The sequence below is a fragment of the Poromitra crassiceps genome, assembly GCF_964638095.1.
Source record: "Poromitra crassiceps genome assembly, chromosome: 9".
In the NCBI taxonomy this organism is placed as follows: Eukaryota; Metazoa; Chordata; class Actinopteri; order Beryciformes; family Melamphaidae; genus Poromitra; species Poromitra crassiceps.
Genome location: NC_139630.1, coordinates 41528224 through 41550718, shown reverse-complemented (window position 1 = coordinate 41550718; position 22495 = coordinate 41528224). Strand labels below are relative to the sequence as shown.

The 22495-nt window shown below is 44.5% G+C and overlaps 1 protein-coding gene across 1 annotated transcript in view; it reads left to right on the top strand.

Moving 5' to 3' along the window:
* The window catches only part of slc30a2 (solute carrier family 30 member 2), a gene marked incomplete at both ends in the record, with an annotated part of 24817 nt that extends 2680 nt beyond the window's left edge, over positions 1–22137 (top strand). Inside the window, 7 exons of the mRNA XM_083643476.1 lie at positions 10968–11179; positions 14170–14316; positions 15535–15688; positions 16623–16842; positions 18712–18817; positions 20044–20178; positions 21992–22137. Of these exons, the coding sequence (XP_083499602.1) occupies positions 10968–11179; positions 14170–14316; positions 15535–15688; positions 16623–16842; positions 18712–18817; positions 20044–20178; positions 21992–22137 (1120 nt within the window). The remainder of the gene's footprint in view (positions 1–10967; positions 11180–14169; positions 14317–15534; positions 15689–16622; positions 16843–18711; positions 18818–20043; positions 20179–21991) is intronic.
* Positions 22138–22495: the final 358 nt, after the last annotated feature.

Below are 22495 nucleotides of genomic sequence, written 5' to 3'. Positions count from 1 at the left end.
TATGAACCTATTAACAAAAAAATATAGGCCTATATGGACATGGTTAACTGGCCTATCTTAAAATATGCTGGATCTAGTGGACAGAAATATATATCAAATGTGGACCTATGCCTAATATGTATATCTCGACCTATGCAGGCTAAAATCTGATCTAATATATGGATCTGGTTTGAAAAATGTATTGCTTATTTTAATAATACCAATAAATGCTTATATAGTTGAAGAAGAAATTAATTTAGGACCTTGCACCAATAGGCTATTGCACCAAAAGTTCATTCAAGCGAATAAATATAGGCAATTTCTTTTACTGCGCAACAAATCAGGCAGATTAGCCCGATACAGCGAAAGCATTTCCTATTGATTTCTGTAGTAATGTAGTGCAATGCAATGAGTCCAATACCTCTTCACTGAGCAGGGGGTGTTATGGGCTCAACGCTTCATTTAACACCAACACCCATGGCTGCAAAACACACAAGCCATTTCCTATATGGCTGCAAAACACACCGGCCATTTCCTATAGGCTGTAAAACACATGTCATTTCCATGGTCATTTATATAGGCTGCAAAACACAGGCCATTTCCATAGGCTGCAAAACACAGGTCATTTTCTATATAGGCTGCAAAACACACAGGTCATTCCCTATAGGCTGCAAAACACAGGCCATATATATCTATATATCTATATCTATATAGATATAGCTGCTGTCGTGCAGAAACCTTGTATCTCCGAAAAAGCTATTTTTCACAAGGAAGAAAAAACGTTCACATTTTAATACAGTGTAATAGTAATAGCAACATTAATAACCAGTAATATAACATCTTTTAAAGTACCTGAAACTTTCACAGGTTATTTTTGGGTACCCCCGTCGGCGGGGGCGGAGACGGGCGCGCGCGCGCGCGCACGCACGCACACACACACACACACACACACACACACACACACACACACACACACACACACACACACACACACACACACACACACACACACACACACACACACAGGCCCTCCCTGGCAGTCAAGAGCTGAATAACCGCATAGCCTGCTTTAAAATGGTAAAATGTTCTGCTCTATTAGATCAGTTTGTAGCTGCTGATGTAGCCTAATTAATCTCATCATTTTGAGCGGACATGATAACGGGAACTAAACTGATCCCACATCCCAGGCCTCTGAAGTCTTTACCGTCCCAAAGCTGCTCTTTTCCCACTTTTCCCAAGCAATCTGCCATTTAGGAAGGATGCGACCTGACAGAAAGTGTACACTCTATTAACCTAATTACGGTAGGGTGGCTCTGACTCTGATTACCACCGTTGTCACAGGAAAGCCCATACTGGATTGATGTATTGTGAAATAAATGATGCTCTAATGAGTGCATTGAACCAGCCATTCATAAGGCTATTTATTATTACAGTGTATTTATTTTTCTTTTTTTAAGGGGGGAAAAAGGCTTTTCATATTGGATTCACTTGTTAAAAATAAATAAATAAATTGCCCCTGCAAAAAACAATAGCCTAGTGAAGATTATTTATCTTGAAGCCTGTTTATTCCCCTGTGTGAATTTGTTTGAATGACTGTGTGCATATGGCACCGCATTTGGGATTTCATGCACCATTTGCTCCTTCTGTGTGTGTGTGTGTGTGTGTGTGTGTGTGTGTGTGTGTGTGTGTGTGTGTGTGTGTGTGTGTGTGTGTGTGTGTGTGTGTGTGTGTGTGTGTGTGTGTGTGTGTGTGTGTGTGTGTGTGTGTGTGTGTGTGTGTGTGTGTGGGCTTGCTGTGTTCCCCCAGCTGGCAACCCAGAAGTACCGCAAGGATGACGTCAGTGCACTTCCCATCCCTCATCTCAAAGTTAATGGGACTTTTGTATGGGGATTTCAATTAAATGCCTGAAATGTATGTGGTTAACACAAGTTTATGAAAATCATGATTTTAAGTTCACATTCAAAAATCATAAAATGAACCCCTATTTGTGAAGATTATCTTGCTGAACCCAAACTTTTAACCACAGGCCTTATTTCAGGTATTTAACCAAACTCCCCAAGTATTTACCTGGTAACTAAGGTATTTACCCAGTAATTACAAGTATTTACCCGGTATTTACCTGTAGTTACAAGGTAAATACCTGGTAAATTTACAGGTATTTACTAGATATTTACCAGAGAACTACCAGGTATTTACAGGGGTGGCAAGATGCATCAATCTGCATCGATTCAATGTTCAACAATCCAACTGCATTGATCCACAGTGAAAACATCGACATGAATCGCTATGACCCGGCATAAAATAAATAAACATGCTTTTATTAAAAATAATATATTGTTTTTCATTTAAATGTCTAAGAGCTCAACAACAAAATTGACATGGTGCTCTGATATGGCAGACTTCAGGCAGAGCATGTCCATAGTAAAATATGACATGGTGTTCTGATATAGCAGACTGCAGACAGAACATGTCCATAGTAAACTATGCTCTGATATGGCAGACTGCAGACAGAGCATGTCCATAGTAAAATATGACATGGTGCTCTGATATGGCAGACTGCAGACAGAGCATGTCCATAGTAAAATATGACATGGTGCTCTGATATAGCAGACTGCAGACAGAGCATGTCCATAGTAAAATATGATCTGATATAGCAGACTGCAGACAGAGCATGTCCATAGTAAAATATGATCTGATAGCAGACTGCAGACAGAGCATGTCCATAGTAAAATATGACATGGTGCTCTGATATGGCAGACTGCAGACAGAGCATGTCCATAGTAAAATATGATCTGATATAGCAGACTGCAGACAGAGCATGCCCATAGTAAAATATGATCTGATATAGCAGACTGCAGGCAGAGCATGTCCATAGTAAAATATGATCTGATATAGCAGACTGCAGACAGAGCATGTCCATAGTAAAATATGCTCTGATATGGCAGACTGCAGACAGAGCATGTCCATAGTAAAATATGCTCTGATATGGCAGACTGCAGACAGAGCATGGCCATAGTAAAATATGATCTGATATAGCAGACTGCAGACAGAGCATGTCCATAGTAAAATATGCTCTGATATGGCAGACTGCAGACAGAGCATGGCCATAGTAAAATATGACATGGTGCTCTGATATGGCAGACTGCAGCAGAGCATGTCCATAGTAAAATATGCTCTGATATGGCAGACTGCAGGCAGAGCATGTCCATAGTAAAATATGACATGGTGCTCTGATATGGCAGACTGCAGACAGAGCATGCCCATAGTAAAATATGCTCTGATATGGCAGACTGCAGACAGAGCATGTCCATAGTAAAATATGACATGGTGCTCTGATATAGCAGACTGCAGACAGAGCATGTCCATAGTAAAATATGCTCTGATATGGCAGACTGCAGCAGAGCATGTCCATAGTAAAATATGACATGGTGCTCTGATATGGCAGACTGCAGACAGAGCATGTCCATACTAAAATACGACATGGTGCTCTGATATAGCAGACTGCAGACAGAGCATGTCCATAGTAAAATATGCTCTGATATGGCAGACTGCAGACAGAGCATGTCCGTAGTAAAATATTACATGGTGCTCTGATATAGCAGACTGCAGACAGAGCATGTCCATAGTAAAATATGCTCTGATATAGCAGACTGCAGCAGAGCATGTCCATAGTAAAATATGACATGGTGCTCTGATATGGCAGACTGCAGCAGAGCATGTCCATAGTAAAATATGACATGGTGCTCTGATATGGCAGACTGCAGCAGAGCATATCCATAGTAAAATATGACATGGTGCTCTGATATGGCAGACTGCAGCAGAGCATATCCATAGTAAAATATGCTCTGATATGGCAGACTGCAGACAGAGCATGTCCATACTAAAATATGACATGGTGCTCTGATATGGCAGACTGCAGACAGAGCATGTCCATAGTAAAATATGCTCTGATATGGCAGACTGCAGACAGAGCATGTCCATACTAAAATATGACATGGTGCTCTGATATAGCAGACTGCAGACAGAGCATGTCCATAGTAAAATATGCTCTGATATGGCAGACTGCAGACAGAGCATATCCATAGTAAAATATGCTCTGATATGGCAGACTGCAGACAGAGCATGTCCATACTAAAATATGACATGGTGCTCTGATATAGCAGACTGCAGACAGAGCATGTCCATAGTAAAATATGCTCTGATATGGCAGACTGCAGACAGAGCATGTCCGTAGTAAAATATGACATGGTGCTCTGATATGGCAGACTGCAGACAGAGCATGTCCATAGTAAAATATGACATGGTCCTCTGATATGGCAGACTGCAGACAGAGCATGTCCATAGTAAAATATGCTCTGATATAGCAGACTGCAGGCAGAGCATGTCCATAGTAAAATATGATCTGATATAGCAGACTGCAGGCAGAGCATGTCCATAGTAAAATATGCTCTGATATAGCAGACTGCAGACAGAGCATGTCCATAGTAAAATATGCTCTGATATGGCAGACTGCAGACAGAGCATGTCCGTAGTAAAATATGACATGGTGCTCTGATATGGCAGACTGCAGACAGAGCATGTCCATAGTAAAATATGACATGGTCCTCTGATATGGCAGACTGCAGACAGAGCATGTCCATAGTAAAATATGCTCTGATATAGCAGACTGCAGGCAGAGCATGTCCATAGTAAAATATGATCTGATATAGCAGACTGCAGGCAGAGCATGTCCATAGTAAAATATGCTCTGATATAGCAGACTGCAGGCAGAGCATGTCCATAGTAAAATATGCTTTGATATAGCAGACTGCAGGCAGAGCATGTCCATAGTAAAATATGCTCTGATATAGCAGACTGCAGGCAGAGCATGTCCATAGTAAAATATGCTCTGATATAGCAGACTGCAGACAGAGCATGCCCATAGTAAAATATGCTCTGATATGGCAGACTGCAGGCAGAGCATGCCCATAGTAAAATATGCTCTGATATAGCAGACTGCAGGCAGAGCATGCCCATAGTAAAATATGCTCTGATATAGCAGACTGCAGGCAGAGCATGCCCATAGTAAAATATGCTCTGATATAGCAGACTGCAGGCAGAGCATGTCCATAGTAAAATATGCTCTGATATGGCAGACTGCAAGCAGAGCATGTCCATAGTAAAATATGCACTGATATGGCAGACTGCAGGCAGAGCATGTCCATAGTAAAATATGCTCTGATATGGGAAGCAGAGCATGTCGGTATAAATATGACATGGTGCTCTGATATGGCAGACTGCAGTTGGGATTAAGGGCAGCTCTTGTGAGGAGGGATCTTCAGTTCAGATAATTTCACAGACCAGTGAATATTCCCTCAGGTCCTGCAGTTTTCTGCTGAATCACAGTCAAACTGTTGTAGGAGATTGAATAAGCTACCAGTATATTCCAAAATGATGACCATCCAATATTTTGAAAATGTAGGAGATGTGTGTGTTAAGCAGTGTTAGTCAGGTCACTATATCTCGAGTCCCGAGTTGAGCCTCGAGTCCCCAGTGTTTGAGTCGAGTCCGAGTCCAAGTCCGAGTCCGGAGTTCCTGAACGAGTGTGAATCAGCATGTAGGTGGAACACATGTATGTGCCTGCCCTTGTACGAAATTGAATAATGCCACGGTATTTATATAGCTATCAATATCTTGCCAAGTTATTAGGGCCTATTACCAAAAAAAATAAATTAACAAGGTTTCATCTCCAACTTCCGAGTCTGAATGCATGAATGCTCGAGTTCAAGTCGAGTCACAAGTCCAGAAAATGAGTCCAGGACTTGGACTCTAGTACTACAACACTGTTGCTATGAGTTGCTAGCTAATATCCAAGCAGATGAGCATGGTCTAACTTTAACGAAGGCATGTCTAAGGTAGGTCTATATAGGCTAACTTCTACTCTGCTACATAAAAGTAATGACTGTGAGGTAGGGCTGGGCCACGCGCTCGATTCCTAAGGTGGAGACTCTGGAGATGATGCGCCACTTGTCCTCTTCTCCCTACTTATACTCCCACCACTTACTCTGGAGATGATGCGCCACTTGTCCTCTTCTCCCTACTTATTCTCCCACCACTTATAGACTCAGTCAGGAAGGACATGGAGTCCGAGCCGTCGAGATGCGAGGGAGGTTGGCGTGCTGTCACGAGGGCCAAGAGGTCCAGGAACACGGAGGTCGAATAGGAGAGTGAGGCGGTCGGACGGAGGAGCATTGACGAGGGGGCGGACCCCCAAGTCGGGAATTTGTGTATTCTGTGAGAGGCAGCAATGTGCATGCCGGAAAGCCATTAGAGGGCCAATCTGGGAACCCAGAGTCTATTTCGGCACGTAAATAGACTCTGGGACAGCCGTACCTTTTTTTGAGGTTTCCTGTGTACAGCGCAAATCTTCCGCCCGGGACTTCCGCCTCCGCGCAGTGCCGCTCTGTTGTTGTACGGGAGAATATAAGAGTTCTGGTCCCGAATGCTAGTGAATATATAAGAATTTTGATGTTTACCATTCAAAATAAAAGCGATGCAATGTATGTTTTTAAAAGGCACCGCTGTGCGGAAGTGGAAGTCCTGGGCGGAAGATCCGGGCTGTAGAGGAAGCCTCAAGGCTGTCCCAGAGTCTATTTACGTGCCAAAATAGACTCTGGGTTCGCAGATTGCCTACTGGCAAACACAAAAAGTGGTTTATCTCGAGAACCATTCATCGGATCGGCTTCAAACTCGGGGAGTGTGCTTATGGGGATCTGACAGAGTTCAGTGTCGAATTTTGTGCAATCCGGCATAGCGCCACTCACTGGCAACACAAAAAGTGGTTTATTTCACAGACTGTTCGTCTGATGGACTTCAAACTTGGGGAGTGGGCTGCTGGGAACCCAACAGAGTTAAGTGCCGCATTTCATGCAATTTCAACACGCGCCACATATCGATACACAGACCTTACACACAACACAATACCGGGCCGACGTCTCATAAAACTAGATTTGAAGACCACGTAGTGGCCTGATAAACTAGTGTATTTACCACTGGTACAGGGTTTATGGCACTCGGCTTCGCCTCGTGCCACAACCCTGTACCAGTGGTAAATGTGGCCACAACCCCCTTCCTCTCGTGGTAAATTTCTTAAATTACATTTTCCTGACCATTTCACTAATACGTTGTACTAAGCTTTAACAAGCATGATCCCAACATGGTGCCTATATGCTTAGATTTTAACATACCCCACCGCTTCACAGAGAGAGAAAGAGAGTGAGAGAGAGAGGTCCAGACAGAGAGAAAGTGTGTGTGTGTGTGTGTGTGTGTGTGGAAGGGGGGGGGGGGGGGGGTGTTTGCTCTTACGATCTCCCAGTGGTGTAATTGAACAGAATCTGTTTTCCACCTGGCTGATTCTTTTCAGCTTGAATGTCCCCTGAGACTACAGTGTGTGTGTGTGTGTGTGTGTGTGTGTGTGTGTGTGTGTGTGTGTGTGTGTGTGCGTGCGTGCGTGCGTGCGCGTGCGCGCGCGCATGCGTGTGTGCACGATGTGTCTTTCTGTGATAATGCTTAAGTGTATTCGCTTGCAAGTGTTAAGAAGCGAGTGTGTGTGTGTGTGTGTGTGTGTGTGTGTCTGTGTGTGTGTGTGTGTGTGTGTGTGTGTGTGTGTGTGGTTATCTCCAGTGAGCCCAAATTAGCTTTTTTGCGCCTCATTAGCCACATCATCACAGCATCACTGCACACGGAGAGAATGCCAACCTGTGTGTGTGTGTGTGTGTGTGTGTGTGTGTGTGTGTGTGTGTGTGTGTGTGTGTGTGTGTGCATGTGTGTGAGAGACAGAGTGTGTGTGTGTGTGTGTGTGTGTGTGTGTGTGTGTGTGTGTGTGTGTGTGTTAGAGCTAGAGAAAATGGAGAAGTCAGCATTTGATTCACTCTGTTGATTAGAGTCCAGTCTGATGTGTGTGTGTGTGTGTGTGTGTGTGTGTGTGTGTGTGTGTGTGTGTGCGTGCGCGCGCGCACACACGCACACGCGCGTGTGTGTGTGTGTGATGTGTGTTGTGTCAGACATGTAATTCTCAGCTGAAACAGTGAATAGCATATTGAAACGAGAGTAAGGCCCCTTCACACTTACAACTCTAATAAACATAACTACAGTATAACTATAAAAAGATTTGTATAGAATAGAATAGCTACACTACAAGTCAAGTCAAGTTTATTTGTATAGCACATTTCATACACAGAGGCAATTCAAAGTGCTTCACATAAAATGGTTGACACAAGAAAATAAAAGAAGAGGATAAAATAGACATTTAAAAGAATCACAACAGAACTTTAAGAAAGAGCATAAAAAGTGCATTCAGCGACAGGCGCAGCAGTTACAAAAATAGCTAAAAACTTACAGAGGACTCATTGGGTTTGCATTAATCGGATAATATTTGCTCAATTGGTAGAATAAATAATTTTTTCTATCCGACATCATGGCTATATAAGAAACATGATTACACACACATGATTGGGAAAATGTCCATAACCTTTATAATAGTTGGACTCTAACCTTTATAGGCCACACACATCTCCTAAAATCAGCTGTCAGCAGTTAAAAGCGACGGTAAACATAAAAGTCTTTAGTCTATTTTTAAAAGTAAGTAAAGTTGGGGCACATCTGAGGTCTTCAGGCAGTTTGTTCCAGCTAGCAGAAGCATAGTGGCTACAGTATATTATAGATTCATATAGAATAGAGGGCTACACTACGGTGGGAATTTCGTCACTTTAGGGGCAAGGTCATCTGGCCTTCGGCGTCGCCAATTTTCTTTAGGGCACAAGGCCATTATGCCAGGGCACAGAGGCAATTGTTCTCTTGACATCGTGAATAGCATTTTTTCTGAAATATGTGTTAAAATGAGTCAATTACACATCCTTTGCATAGGGCAGTACGGTCATGGAAAAACCTGGAAAATCATGGAAATAAATTTAAAATACAATTTCCAGGTAATGGAAAAGGTTTGGAAAAAAATAAAATCCCCCAAAGTTTTGGAAAAGTCATGGAAATTTATTTAATAAATATTTTCATGACGTTCATTTACGCTGAGTTAAAAATAATTTAAAAGAAATAATGTAAGTTACATGCATGTGACAGCGGGGTAGTGTGTCTGTGTGGGTGTGTGTAGCAGGCAGCGCAGAGTGCTCCAAGCAAATATCGCGTTAATGAACATCGGACGGAGGGACGGACGGACGGACAACCCGAATCCATAGTGCCTCCGGCCTGGCTATCGCAGGCATAATCAACAGCACAGATCAAAATATTTAACACATAATACAAAGGATATACACCAACACAGGCTCAAAAACCACTATGGTGAAGGCCTGTACATTACTCAGGCCCACTCTGGTTGGTCAACAGCCACTTTTTGACAGCACCCTTAAATCGATTTTTGGAGCAAACTTGATTCAAGTGATGCAGGTAGGTAGGCTGTTCCATGCTACAGCTCCAGAGTAGGTGAATGTGCTTTCCCCCATTAGAGTCCTAAATGTAAGAGTGATGGAATTCTGGTCACTGGCCCTGGTCCTGTGGTTATGGGAGTCACTGACTCGTGTAAAATAGCCTTTGAAATAGTTGGGTGCTCACTCCCAGTAAATGCCATGAAGCAAAGCAAACAAAGCTTCAGCATGGTCACTCTGTTCTCCACCTTGAGCCAACCAAGATATTTAAAATGTTGGGTATGAAGGTGAGTTCGAGTTCTGTGCAGTTTGTAGCTTGTTGCTAAGATGTTTGGATATACTGCTGTACCAGCCTGTTGCAGGCATAGTCGAAATTACTTTGGACCAGAGCCACTGCCAGTGTCTTCAAAGTGCAGGTACTTTGACTTCCTGGCTAAAAACTTAATTTTCTTATGCACATTATCTAAAACATGAGCTGCCATGACCAGATAGGACACTATCAAGTTTGCAGCCCAGGTATTTCACTATAAATTTAGACATTATAACCTATCCCTGAGCTGTGATGTTAAAAACAGGGGAGCTTCTCATTTTAAATTTAGAACCAAATAAAATTGCCTCTGTTTTGCCCAGGTGTAAGGACACCTATGTTTTCTAGTTCTGAGCTGAGAGTGTTGTCAACCACTGCCTTGAGACACAAGCAAGGCAGAATCGTCCGCATATAAAAATAGCTGGCAAGCATCACTCATATCATTGACGTACAAAATAAATAAAAGAGGGCCCAGGACTCTCCCTTGTGGCAGATCAAATAAGCAAAACATGGGTTCTGAATTCCTTGAGGCCAGGGAGTCCCGCACACCATCCAAACTTGCAATAAGGATTTATTTTGTGACGTTTCGGTCCCCGACCTTTTTCAAACACATTTTTTCAACCAAAACAGATTTTGTTTGAAAAAGGTCGGTGACCGAGACGTCACAAAATAAATCCTTATTGCAAGTTTGGATGGTGTGCGGGACTCCCTTTTTTACATTTTATGAACACTTTGTCCTTGTCCGACGCACCTGCCCGAGAAAGAGATGTGCGGAGCTCTCCTTCTAATGAATTCCTTGAGCCAAAAAGTCCCATAAACCATGTAGCCTACTGTTCAGCATTGCAGGCCAAACCATTGGAAAGATTATTTATAACATGTAAATATTTATTTTCACACAAAAATGGCTTTACGATGAGTGGGGAAAGGATGTTTTCTCGACAAGGAGTGGTTTTGGTCCAAAGCAAATGCTTGCAATGGATTCAGATAAAAACCCATAGCTTGACCCCACAAGCTGCTTCAGGCAGAATTAAACACTTTTTATTTTTCTTGTATAAGGTTCTGGGTAACTCAACTTTCAGCAGCTGTCACAGGTTTTCCTAGGGGAGTTGAAAAAACACCTTTTGATATGTCTTAGTAGACACCTTTATAAACACATTGGTGAAGAAATTTCTTGGTAAGGAATTTATTCCCAGATTGGCTAGATATCTGATAATATCCCCTGACAACAGATTAATTCATGCATGATATTTTCTGGCTCTTTACAGCTCATCTTCAGATTCCAAAGAGTATTCCAACTTCCCGTTTGAGAATGGGGGCGTGCCCGGCGCCATGGAGCTGAAGCGGCCCGTGGGCGCCCACTGCCACGGTTCCAGAGCCCCACTGCCATGCCAGGACAGCGAGGACAAGCTGCTGGCCAAGAAGAAACTTTACATGGCTTCAGTCGTCTGCCTCATCTTCATGATCGGAGAGGTCATAGGTAAGGGTTATATGAGGAGGGGAAAATGACAATTCATGCAGTACAGCTCAGACATTTGTAGCTCACACAACTTAAAGGGATAGTACTGATTTTTGGAACCCAAAGAGTTCTCTTTGACCGGTGCCTGCCTGGCTGTAAAGAGAGGTGTTCGGGGTGCAGCGGAGTCACCTCTGCTGTTGACAGTAGTGTTGTCAGTGGTGGCGGAGGAGACTGACACGGGAATGAGGTGGAAGTGGTGTGTGTGCACCTCACTTCGGCAGAGGAGTTCGCAGGAGTCGCTTGCTTGGCAGCATGGGAGGAAGCAGTTGCGGCAATCAATGAAATGAGTTTGGGACGTGGTTTCATCTAAACCCCGTTGGGAAAAGGATACACGCGCCCCGGTCGCTGCTCCACCCTCTGCCGATCTGGGGAGAGCCATAGACTAGCACCATGCTTCCTCCAAGACATGCGCAGTTGCCAGCTGCTTCTTTTCACCTGACAGGGGGAAACTTCACCGGCGGGACATAGCACGTGGGAGGATCATGCTATTCTCATCAGTTCCCATCCGGCCCGAACAGGTGCCCCGACCGAACAGAGGAGGTGCTAACTTGGCAGGGAATCTACCGCTACACTACCCGGACGCCCTGTCTTCTAGTTTCATCTGATATAAGTATCTTCACTCTGACTTTAAAAATGAGCCCGCTTTCAGGAACTTATCGTATTATTTTATTAGATTGAAGACAAACCTTATACAGAGTGTATAAAATGACTCATATATTCAGTGGCTGATTGCCCAGATTTTTATGATAGAATATAAAGGAATGTCAGACCTCTAGTCTAAGGCATTACTCTTGTGAAAAATGGATTGTCAGAATTGAAAGCATCTGAGACCTCTAAATAGCCAAGACAGTTATAATTAACGCTGTGAACTCCTGATTTTTTCCATATATACGACAATGTCACATATCTGTAGCCGCTTCAGTGAAGTTTTATAGCACACTTATACTGAGTGAAATATTCAAGATATGTGGAGTAATAGATGCCATTTAGGACCAGGCGGTGGCAAGCTTGAGGTTTGGCAGAGGAATCCACAGAAGTGATACTGAAAGCTGTAGTTCCTCGAATTGCCACTTGAGGCTGACTCCAAAAGGGAGTCATTCCTGTTCACCCCCATGTTAAAATGCCTGACGTTATAACAGGATAAAGCAACTCTACAGCCCAACCTGGTTCTAATTTCACCTTTCATGACAACTGTAGGAGGTGAATTTTTATATATTTTTTATATAACTCACCCATTTAGAGTAAAATAGACGATAGAAAAGACAATATTTTTGGTGTGATTGACAGCTCGCTTCTCCAGTGATCGCACAGCCTGCCGCTCTAGGTGGACAGTGTCCATATTTTTAGACGGTCAATGATTAGGACATGTATACACCGTAGTCGCATTTCTTGATAACTGTGACCAATTTGAGCATGTGTCCAGCATGTTATGTGGAGGTAACAGGGAACTGTAGTTTCTACTGGGCTGGATTCCACAAACGGGACCCTGACATAGGTTCTGAAACCTGCAGTGTCAAGTTGCACGAGAATGTAATGGACGGCCATGTTTATGGCATCGTCAACCAATCTGATGGCTCTGTAGGCAAACTGCAGGAGGTCAAGGATTGGGTCCATGAAGGATTTCAGGTAGGACAGAACAAGCTGGTCGAAGGACTTTGTGACCTCAGAGGTCAAGGTGACAGGGCTGTAGTCTTTTAGTGCCGCAGGCCTTGTCTTTTTGAGGACAGGGATAATAGTTGAGCACCTGAAACAGGCTGGAACGTGGCATGTCTCCAGAGAGGTGTTGAAGATGTCGGTGAACACTGGGACCAGCTGATCAACACAGTTCTTTAGGGCAAAGGGTGAGACAGATTCAGGTCCGGCTGGCTTTTGTGACTTCTGCCTTTTAAAGAGCATGTTGACGTCTCTCTCCTGAACGCAGAGAGGTGTGGGGGGAGGGGAAAGAGGTGGACTGGAGCTGTTTGGGGCAGGACTGAGGGGAGGGGTGGAGAGGTTGGCGGCCTGGTTGAGCAGAGGGGTGTGGCAGGAGATGGGGTCAGGGCTGCGTTGTCTGTCGAAGCGCCAGTAGAACTCATTCAAGTACAGCAATGGAGTGCTTGGCAGACGGTTTGTAGCCCTTGATCTCTCTCAAGCCTTTCCAAACAGAGGCCGAGTCATTGTCCGATACGTGCTGATGGAGACGTTGTGAATACAGGCGTTTAGCAGCTCGTATTGCTTCATCAAACCTGTATTATTTGCACTCTTTAAAGTGCTGTCTGTCTCCACTTCTGAACGCCTCCTCTTTCTCCAGTCTGAGCTTCGGCAGTGAACTGGCTGTTGTTGTTGTTGTTGTTGTTGTTGTTGTTGTTGTTGTTGTTGTTGTATTTCATTTTGGTGTGTGTTTCAATGCAGGTATCCTCACAGAAACTGGTGTAGGATGTGACTGCAACAGTATATTCATCCAGACTGGTCATGGCAGCCCTGAATACATCTCAGATGGCAGAGAGAAAATACAAGGGAGCAAAGCCCCCACTATAGCCCCGCCTGGTGTCCGGCCTGCTGTTAGGACTGCTCACTGGGATCCATTATGTTCTGTTCTCCTCCAGGAGGCTACCTGGCTCACAACCTGTGCTGATCTGTTGTTCAGTTCTCCTCCAGGAGGCTACCTGGCTCACAGCCTGTTCTGATGTCATGTTATGTTATGTTCTCCTCCAAGAGGGTACCTGTCTCACAGCCTGTTCTGATCTGTTATCTTCTGTTCTCCTCCAGGAGGCTACCTGGCTCACAGCCTGTTCTGATCTGTTGTGTTCTCCTCCAGAAGGCTGTCTCACAGCCTGTTCTGATCCATTATGTTCTGTTCTCCTCCAGAAGGCTGTCTCACAGCCTGTTCTGACCTGTTATGTTCTGTTCTCCTCTAGGAGGCTACCTGTCTCAAAGCCTGTTCTGACCTGTTATGTTCTGTTCTGCTCCAGGAGGCTACCTGTCTCACAGCCTAGCCATCATGACAGACGCAGCCCACCTCCTGACGGACTTTGGCAGCATGATGGTGAGCCTGTTCTCCCTGTGGATCTCCTCGAGACCGCCCACCAAAATCATGAATTTTGGCTGGCACAGATCAGGTCAGGACCAGAGACTTTACAGCTCAGAGTGGATGGATGGATGCTTCCATGAATGAGTGACTTCCATAAATTGATCAATTAATGAATTAGGAATTATTTGTAAGGTCAGACTCAGGACCAGAGCTACGCTTTGTTCACACCATACGCCAAAGCCACACTGAAGCTGAGTGATGCTGAGTGCCACGCTAAAGCGGTGACACCAGAAACTCTTTTCCTCAGTGCCTGGCTCGGAGCTGCTACTCCGGCCCCTCCTTCCCCCCTCACAACTTGCATTGACTTCATGCCTGGCACATCGGCTGCACGCTTGGAAAATACAACAGAAGCTGAAACTATCGATTCAGCGTAGCTTCAGCGTGGCTTCAACGTGGCTTCAGTGTGGCGTGGCGTGTGGGTGGTGTGAACGGAATCGCCTGTTAACAAGGATGCCGAAATGAAACTGCGTGGCTTCAGCGTGGGATTGGCGTATGGTGTGAACGTGCACCTAAGCTACCTTAGTATGGATAGATGGATGACTGAATGGATGATTGATGGATGGATGGAGGGAGGTAGGGATGGATTGATGGTTAGATGATTAATAATGAATTAATAAATAATGATAAATAATAAATACATTAATTAGTAGGCTAGTGACAATGCCCCAAAAATTCTGAGATACCCCTACAGGAGGTAGAACAAAACACAGCAATGTTTTTTCTTATCTTTAAGGTATCCTATGTGAAATTCTTGTATAAAAATATTTGACTGCAAAAATGTGTAAATTGTTAGATATTGATACACCCCAAAAGTAAAAAAAAAGAACCAAAATATAGCCTGGCTGTATGGGAGTTGAGACATATAAAGTCAGTAATATTACAAGCTCTGAGACCTTTCAAACTTGACATGGTAGCAGTCAGAAATTTCACTGGATGTGAATATCTTAAGGTACGTAGGAAATATAGACCAACAACATAACATACCTAAAATAAGCAGAAATGTAAAAAAAATAATGTCTATCTGAATGACATTACGTACTAGGAGTTGAAGGTTCTGGTTCTATAGGATATTCTTGGTTATGGAACATAATCCTACTACTATGTTAGTCTTTCTGTTGTCTTGTACCATGTGTGTGTACCACGAATATGTCTGCAACAACACATTCTTGTAAACCTATTGTGCTTGACCATTAAAGTGATTCTGATTCTTGTTCTGCTATTCTATTCTATTCTATTCTGCTGACAGAGATCCTTGGGGCACTAGCCTCAGTCATGTCCATCTGGATTGTTACGGGGGTTCTGGTCTATTTAGCCATCGAGAGGATCATACGCAACGACTACGAGATCCACGGCAATGTGATGCTAATCACCTCTGGCTGTGCCGTCATCGTCAACATCATGTGAGCGCTTCTCAGCAGTCTGGGTGTTCAAGAGTAGGCTATGCTATACTGTATTACATTTGAATTTGTGACATAGTAAACTGTATCTAAAGCTGCACTGTTCAAGATACTACTAGATACTAGATAGTACCACGTACTTTGAAATCCGAACTGCACACTTCTTTGAAGATATGCAGAGATTGTGTGTGTGTGTGTGTGTGTGTGTGTGTGTGTGTGTGTGTGTGTGTGTGTGTGTGTGTGTGTGTGTGTGTGTGTGTGTGTGTGTGTGTGTGTGTGTGTGTGTGTGTGTGTGTCTGTGTGTGTTCTCCCCACTGGATTAGATTCAGGTGAATACATTCTACTGTAGTAGCCTGACTTTGCCAGACCAAACATGAGCTTGCAGATTCGTCAGGTTCCCCAGGTTAGGGCTCTAGCAATCTGGGAACCCAGAAATAAACTCTGGGACAGCCTTAACTTTTCGCCGGGCTTCCTGTACAGCGCGCCTCTCCTGCCACCATCACTTCCTTTTCCGCGTCCGTTTCGGCTATTCGCTAATAACGTTAACGCAAAAACACACTGCATAGAAGACTCAACTCATCTCATAACAACAGTGGGAAATTACTGGAGGTGTAGTTGTTGTGACTAGTAAGTATCGCCAAAGTCACGACGCAAGTTGCTATTCAGACTGTAAACAATGGAGCACGGACGCGGAAAAGGAAGTGATGGTGGCAGGAGAGGCGCACTGTACAGAAAGCCTGGAAAAAAGGTAGGGCTGTCCCAGAGTGGGTTCCCAGATTGGGGCTCTAGTGATTGGTTACAGAAAATCAAATCCCCCTCCCCTTTGAAATCGGTTAGAGTGGAGAGGCAATGTCATACTGAAGAAGGAAATGGAGTGTAACGATCAGCTGACACTTCAGTCTGATATCAGGCTAGAAATCTCTCTCTTTCTCTCCAGTATGGCCTATATCCTCCACCATTCCACCACTTTCCACGCCCACGGTGCCGGTTACCAACAGATAGACGAAGACGGCCAGAGTCCTGTGTCTCATGGCCATGCCCATACGCTCCTCGGTGGCCACAGCAACACCAGCGTCCGTGCAGCATTTATCCACGTGGTTGGTGACCTGCTGCAGAGTGTTGGAGTCATGGTGGCTGCAACCGTCATCTACTTCCGGGTCAGTTAGACATAACATTCATGTTAGGCTGTGACTGATACTGTACCAGTTTGCCAATATACTGTATCAGACGGATATCTGCCTTTTAACACTTTCCCTGCCAGGGTTTCTGACCATTTTCACTAATCTTCCAAAACCCACAGAATATTTTCTTCTATGACTATGTAAACACTGAATATCTCAAAAGATAGAAGAAAGCCGCTACTTTCATATACAACATTTGTTCCTGACTTCATATCTTTAGTTATCGACACTTGAATGTAGTTTTCACAGAAAACACTCGTCTGTCCACAGACAGCCGAGAAAATGCAAGAAATGGGGAGATTCACCCCGCTCAGGTAGGGGAGATCATGCAGGTCATGCTCTCGTCTTGCCTGAGGGGCGGTGGCTTCTGGTGCTCAATGTCTGGAGGTCTGGGAGCATATCTGACGGCTGAAATTTACACGATGTGAGGCCTCACAGAACGGATTAGTAATCTACTTGACAGGAGAATTGATTTGTGCACGTTTACCAGCGTCTGGTGAAAAATAAATCCCTCAGCTTTGAGTCACTGTCACGAGTCCATCTGACACCGCGCGAGCCCGGGGGAAAAAACTCCTTGCAGCGCTTTGAGGCACCAGGCTGGAGCCGTTTGCTTCTGGGCAACTCTGGAAGTGCAGTAGCATTTCATAAGATGGCCAAGAGCGCCAACTGTCACATAACGGTGACAACACGGATTGACGTGATATTGCGTCAATAGCTGCGAAAGTAATACAAATCAAATATGGTCCAGTCAGCGTTGTCCAACTCTGATAAAAATGGATATGATGCAGTTTGACTACATATTTATTACTACACTGCCTACTTAGTATTATCATAGGTTTCAATGGAGAGTTTTAGTGGTGTCTGGGTAGTGTAGAGCAGTGATTCTCAAACTTTTTCAAGTCCAGGACCCCTAAACTGACACAAATTAGACCACAGACCTCCATTTGATAAGATTTTGTCCCAGGGTTTCCTCGTTTCCTGGTCCTGTATTGCAGGAGCCTGGTGTTGGGGTCCTTAGGATAATTGGGTGCACCTGAACCCGGTGTACTCATTATGCTTAAGAAGACCTTGAGACGTTTAGCCTCTCCCTCCTCACTGGTGCACATTTTGTTTGACGGAGTGATAGTCAAACAGAATCTTTATAACCTGTCATTTCCCCCGAAATATTTCCCTTTTCACCCTTTCAAATGCCTTTCACCACCGTGACCTCCACCCAACTAAATCCTAAGAAAAATACATTTAGATGTCTGAGTAATCGACTCAACATGTAAACAATTACCTCTCACTTTACTGCGATTTGGGGCTGCCACAGTGAAAAATGACCGAGTATTTTGAGTCTCATGAAAGCAGGAACTCTATGGATCGCATTGTCAGTCTCGTGCTACCTCATCTATAAAGGGGAGACTCATCTGTATCCATAGAATGCATTTTCATTCAGATATCTGGAGGTAGGAGTGGTTGCAGTGACCCATTTAATAGTTTTAATTTAATCTTCCCTGGCCAGAATTTTGCCTAACTTTGGAGCGTTATTTAGCCCCATTCCCGACAAAGATATACTTCACTCTGGCTTTAAAACTGAGCCCGCTAGAGCCATTTGATTTAAATCTGGAGATTAATGGTAGATATTACACATCGGGAGCACAGCAGGAGAAGGGGTTAAAATAGGAAGACTCCCGTGAAAATTGGAAGTGTTGGCAGGTGCCGTAGCTGCCTGTCGAGCTTCAGATCTAGGCAAGGTGCTGCTGCTGCTGCCATATTTGCGCTACTTCATAATGTTCTTCACTGTGTTCCACAGTATTTTTTAGCATATTCCTCCATAACCTGCCTCCCACCGCTCTCTTTCAGCCTGAATATAAAGTTGCAGACCCCATTTGTACCTTCCTGTTCTCGGTCTTTGTTCTCTGCACCACGGTGACCATCCTCAGAGATGTCTTCAGGATACTCATGGAAGGTAATAACCATGGGGATCGGATCGACATATATTTTCTCATGCTGGAAAAAAGCTCTAGAATCTGTCAAACAAATTTTTAAATGGTTTCTGTGCACAAATGTGCTTAGCAGTAGTAGTGCCTAAACACTGGTAAGGCCTTTGTCACCTCTTCTTCACAGATTTTAGCGGTGGTGGGGGGATGGGGGACAGCGGGGTGAGGGCAGCGGTGAGGGTTGGGGGGTGCGGTTGGGAGAGGTGGGGGGGGGGGGGGGTAGTAAGGGAGGCGGTAGGAGGGGGGTGAGTTGGGGGTGGGAGGAACCAGAGAGAGGGGTGGGGGCATGACAGTGAGGGCAGGTAAGCATGGGAGTGGGGGTAGGGATATGAGTGAGGGCTTTTTGAACCTGCAGTAGAAGGTATTCAGGTCCTCTGCCAGTTGAGGGTTGTCTGCAGTGGAAGGGGAGGTCTCTTATAAGTTATAACTGATGATCTCCTGCAGTTCTCTCCATGCTGCCGATGGGTCGTTGTCAGAAAACCTGTTCTGGAGCTTTTCATTGTAGCTCCGTATTGCTACCTTGACCTCTCTCGTCTGCATGTTTCTGGCCTGGTTATACAGTGACCTATCTCCCCTCCTGTATGCCTGCTCTTTGTCTTGACTAACCTCGCATCACCAGGCTTTTCCCGAGGAGAAAAGCCTGGTATGCATTACTACAGGCAGGATGTCCCGTCCCGTGTTCCGGTCCTGTGTTCTGGTCCGCAGTGTTTTCATTCCCCCATAGAAATGTAGCACTATGCCTAACCTCGCCAGTCGCTACGAGTTGGAGAAAAAATAAGAAGCATGGACATACCAAACGATGTATTCAAATAAGTACTTGAAGAAACTCGCCGGTTCCATAACGTTACGTCTGAATGGAACGCAAGAATTGAGCGGAATATTTTCCTGGAGTAGAGCACTTTGGTTCCTACGTTCCGCCCATAGCCCGAAGTCTCGGAGCGAGGTTTTTCCGTCCAGACTAGTCTAGACAAAGCTGCCTGAGTTTAGCAGTGAACCAGGGTTTGTTGTTGGGGAATTTTCTGAAGGTCTTGTTTGGCACCCACATGTCCTCATAAAAGCTGATGTATGTATGACCCTACAGTGTCAGTAGGGTCATCCAGATCATCCAAATGTGTTGTAAGTTAACTCCAAAAAGGTAACAGCTTGTTGATATGTTGAGATCCTGTGTGTCATTGTGTGCCCTGTTGTTTTCCAGGGGCTCCGAAGGGAATAGAGTTTAACTCAGTGAAGGAGGTACTGCTGTCTCTGAAGGCTGTGAAGTCCATGCACTGTCTGCACCTCTGGGGCCTGACTATGGGCCAGGCACTGCTCTCTGTTCACCTGGCCATAGGTAATATAGCATACTGCTGTCTGTTCACCTGGCCATAGGTAATCTTATATTTTATCTCTATATATCAAAGGAGCAATGTGGGCAATCTCTGTTTCTTCTCTGTTTCAGTTGTTGTCCCACTGATGATGTCATCAGTGATGTCATAAATCACTGATGATGTCAAGTGATGTCATCAGTGATGTCACTTGAGCAATTGTGCATTGTGACATCACTGATGATGTCTTAGGCATTGTGATATCATCAGTGATGTCATTCGAGCAATTGAGATGTCATCAGTGATGTGGTTGTGATGTCATCAGTGATGTGGTTGTGATGTCAGTGATTTTGCTCTTATGACATTTAAGTTTACATGCAAGGGTGTCTGTGTGTGTGTGTGTGTGTGTGTGTATGTGTGTGTGTGTGTGTGCCCCTTAAGTTTACATCAGTGCCTATGAAATCATCAGTGATGTCACAATGCCTCCTATGACATCATCATTGGGACAAAATTGGAAACAAACAGAGAACATTGCCCACTTGCTCCCTTTTATAACTGCTCTCTGTTCACCTGGCTGGCCATAGGTAATACATACTGCTCTCTGTTCACCTGGCCATATGTAATATAAAACAATGCTCTCTGTTCACCTGGCCATAGGTAATATGACATACTGCTCTGTTCACCTGGCCATATGTGACATACTGCTCTCTGTTCACCTGGCCATAGGTAATATGACATACTGCTCTCTGTTCACCTGGCCATAGATAATATGTCACACTGCTCTCTGTTCACCTGGCCATAGGTAATATGACATACTGCTCTCTGTTCACCTGGCCATAGATAATATGACATACTGCTCTCTGTTCACCTGGCCATAGGTAATATGACATACTGCTCTCTGTTCACCTGGCCATAGATAATATGTCACACTGCTCTCTGTTCACCTGGCCATAATGACATACTGCTCTCTGTTCATCTGGCCCTAGATAATATGTCACACTGCTCTCTGTTCACCTGGCCATAATGACATACTGCTCTCTGTTCACCTGGCCATAATGACATACTGCTCTCTGTTCACCTGGCCATAATGACATACTGCTCTCTGTTCACCTGGCCATATGACATACTGCTCTCTGTTCACCTGGCCATAGGTAATATGACATACTGCTCTCTGTTCACCTGGCCATAGATAATATGTCACACTGCTCTCTGTTCACCTGGCCATAATGACATACTGCTCTCTGTTCACCTGGCCATATGACATACTGCTCTCTGTTCACCTGACCTGGCCATAGATAATATGACATACTGCTCTCTGTACATCTGGCCATAGGTAATATGACACTCATTTCTGTTCACCTGGCCATAGGTAAGATACAGAGATGGGAAATAAAGTATAAATACTTAATTACTGTACCTAAGTAGGATTTTAAGGTATCTGTACTTTACTGAGTATTTATTTTTCTGCAAACCTTTTACTTTTACTACATTTTAACACAAATATCTATTCAAATTGTTATTTATACATTTTAGTTTTGTTTGATTTACCCAATGAATAATAACAGTAAATCCAAAGTTATGCAATTCAAATAGAATCTGTGCTAGCACTAATGCCTTTTTACAAATTTAAGAACAGACTAAGGCAGAGTGGATGAAAGCAAAAGCAGAGTATAGTAGTAGATAGCGCAAAGCAGAGTAGAGTGTACTATAGTAGAATATAATAGAGTAGCTAGAGTAGAGCAAAACAGAGTAGAGTGTACTATAGTAGAGTAGAATAGAGTCGCTGTGCTGTTTCTCATTGTTATTTCCTCATCATGTGCTCTCCTCCCTTCCCTCCAGAGGTGGGTGCTGATCCTCAGTCTGTGCTGCAGGAGGCCACTGATCTCCTCCACAACAAGTTTGGTTTCTACAGTGTCACCATCCAGGTGGAGCTCTACTCTGAAGACATGAGCCACTGTTGCCAGTGCCAGGACCCCTCTGACTGACTGCTGCCAGTGCCAGGACCCCTCTGACTGACTGTTCCCATTGACAGGACCCCTCTGACTGACTGCTGCCAGTGCCAGGACCCCTCTGACTGACTGTTCCCATTGACAGGACCCCTCTGACTGACTGCTGCCAGTGCCAGGAGCCCTCTGCCTAACTGCTGCCAGTGCCAGGACCACTCTGACTGAATGCTCCTAGTGCCACGACCCCTCTGACTGAATAACTGACTGCTGCCAGTGCCAGGACCCCTCTGACTGAATGCTCCCAGTGCCAGGACCTCTCAGACTGACTGCTGCCAGTGCTAGGACCCCTCTGAATGACTGCTGTCAGTGCTAGGACCCCTCTGAATGACTGCTGTCA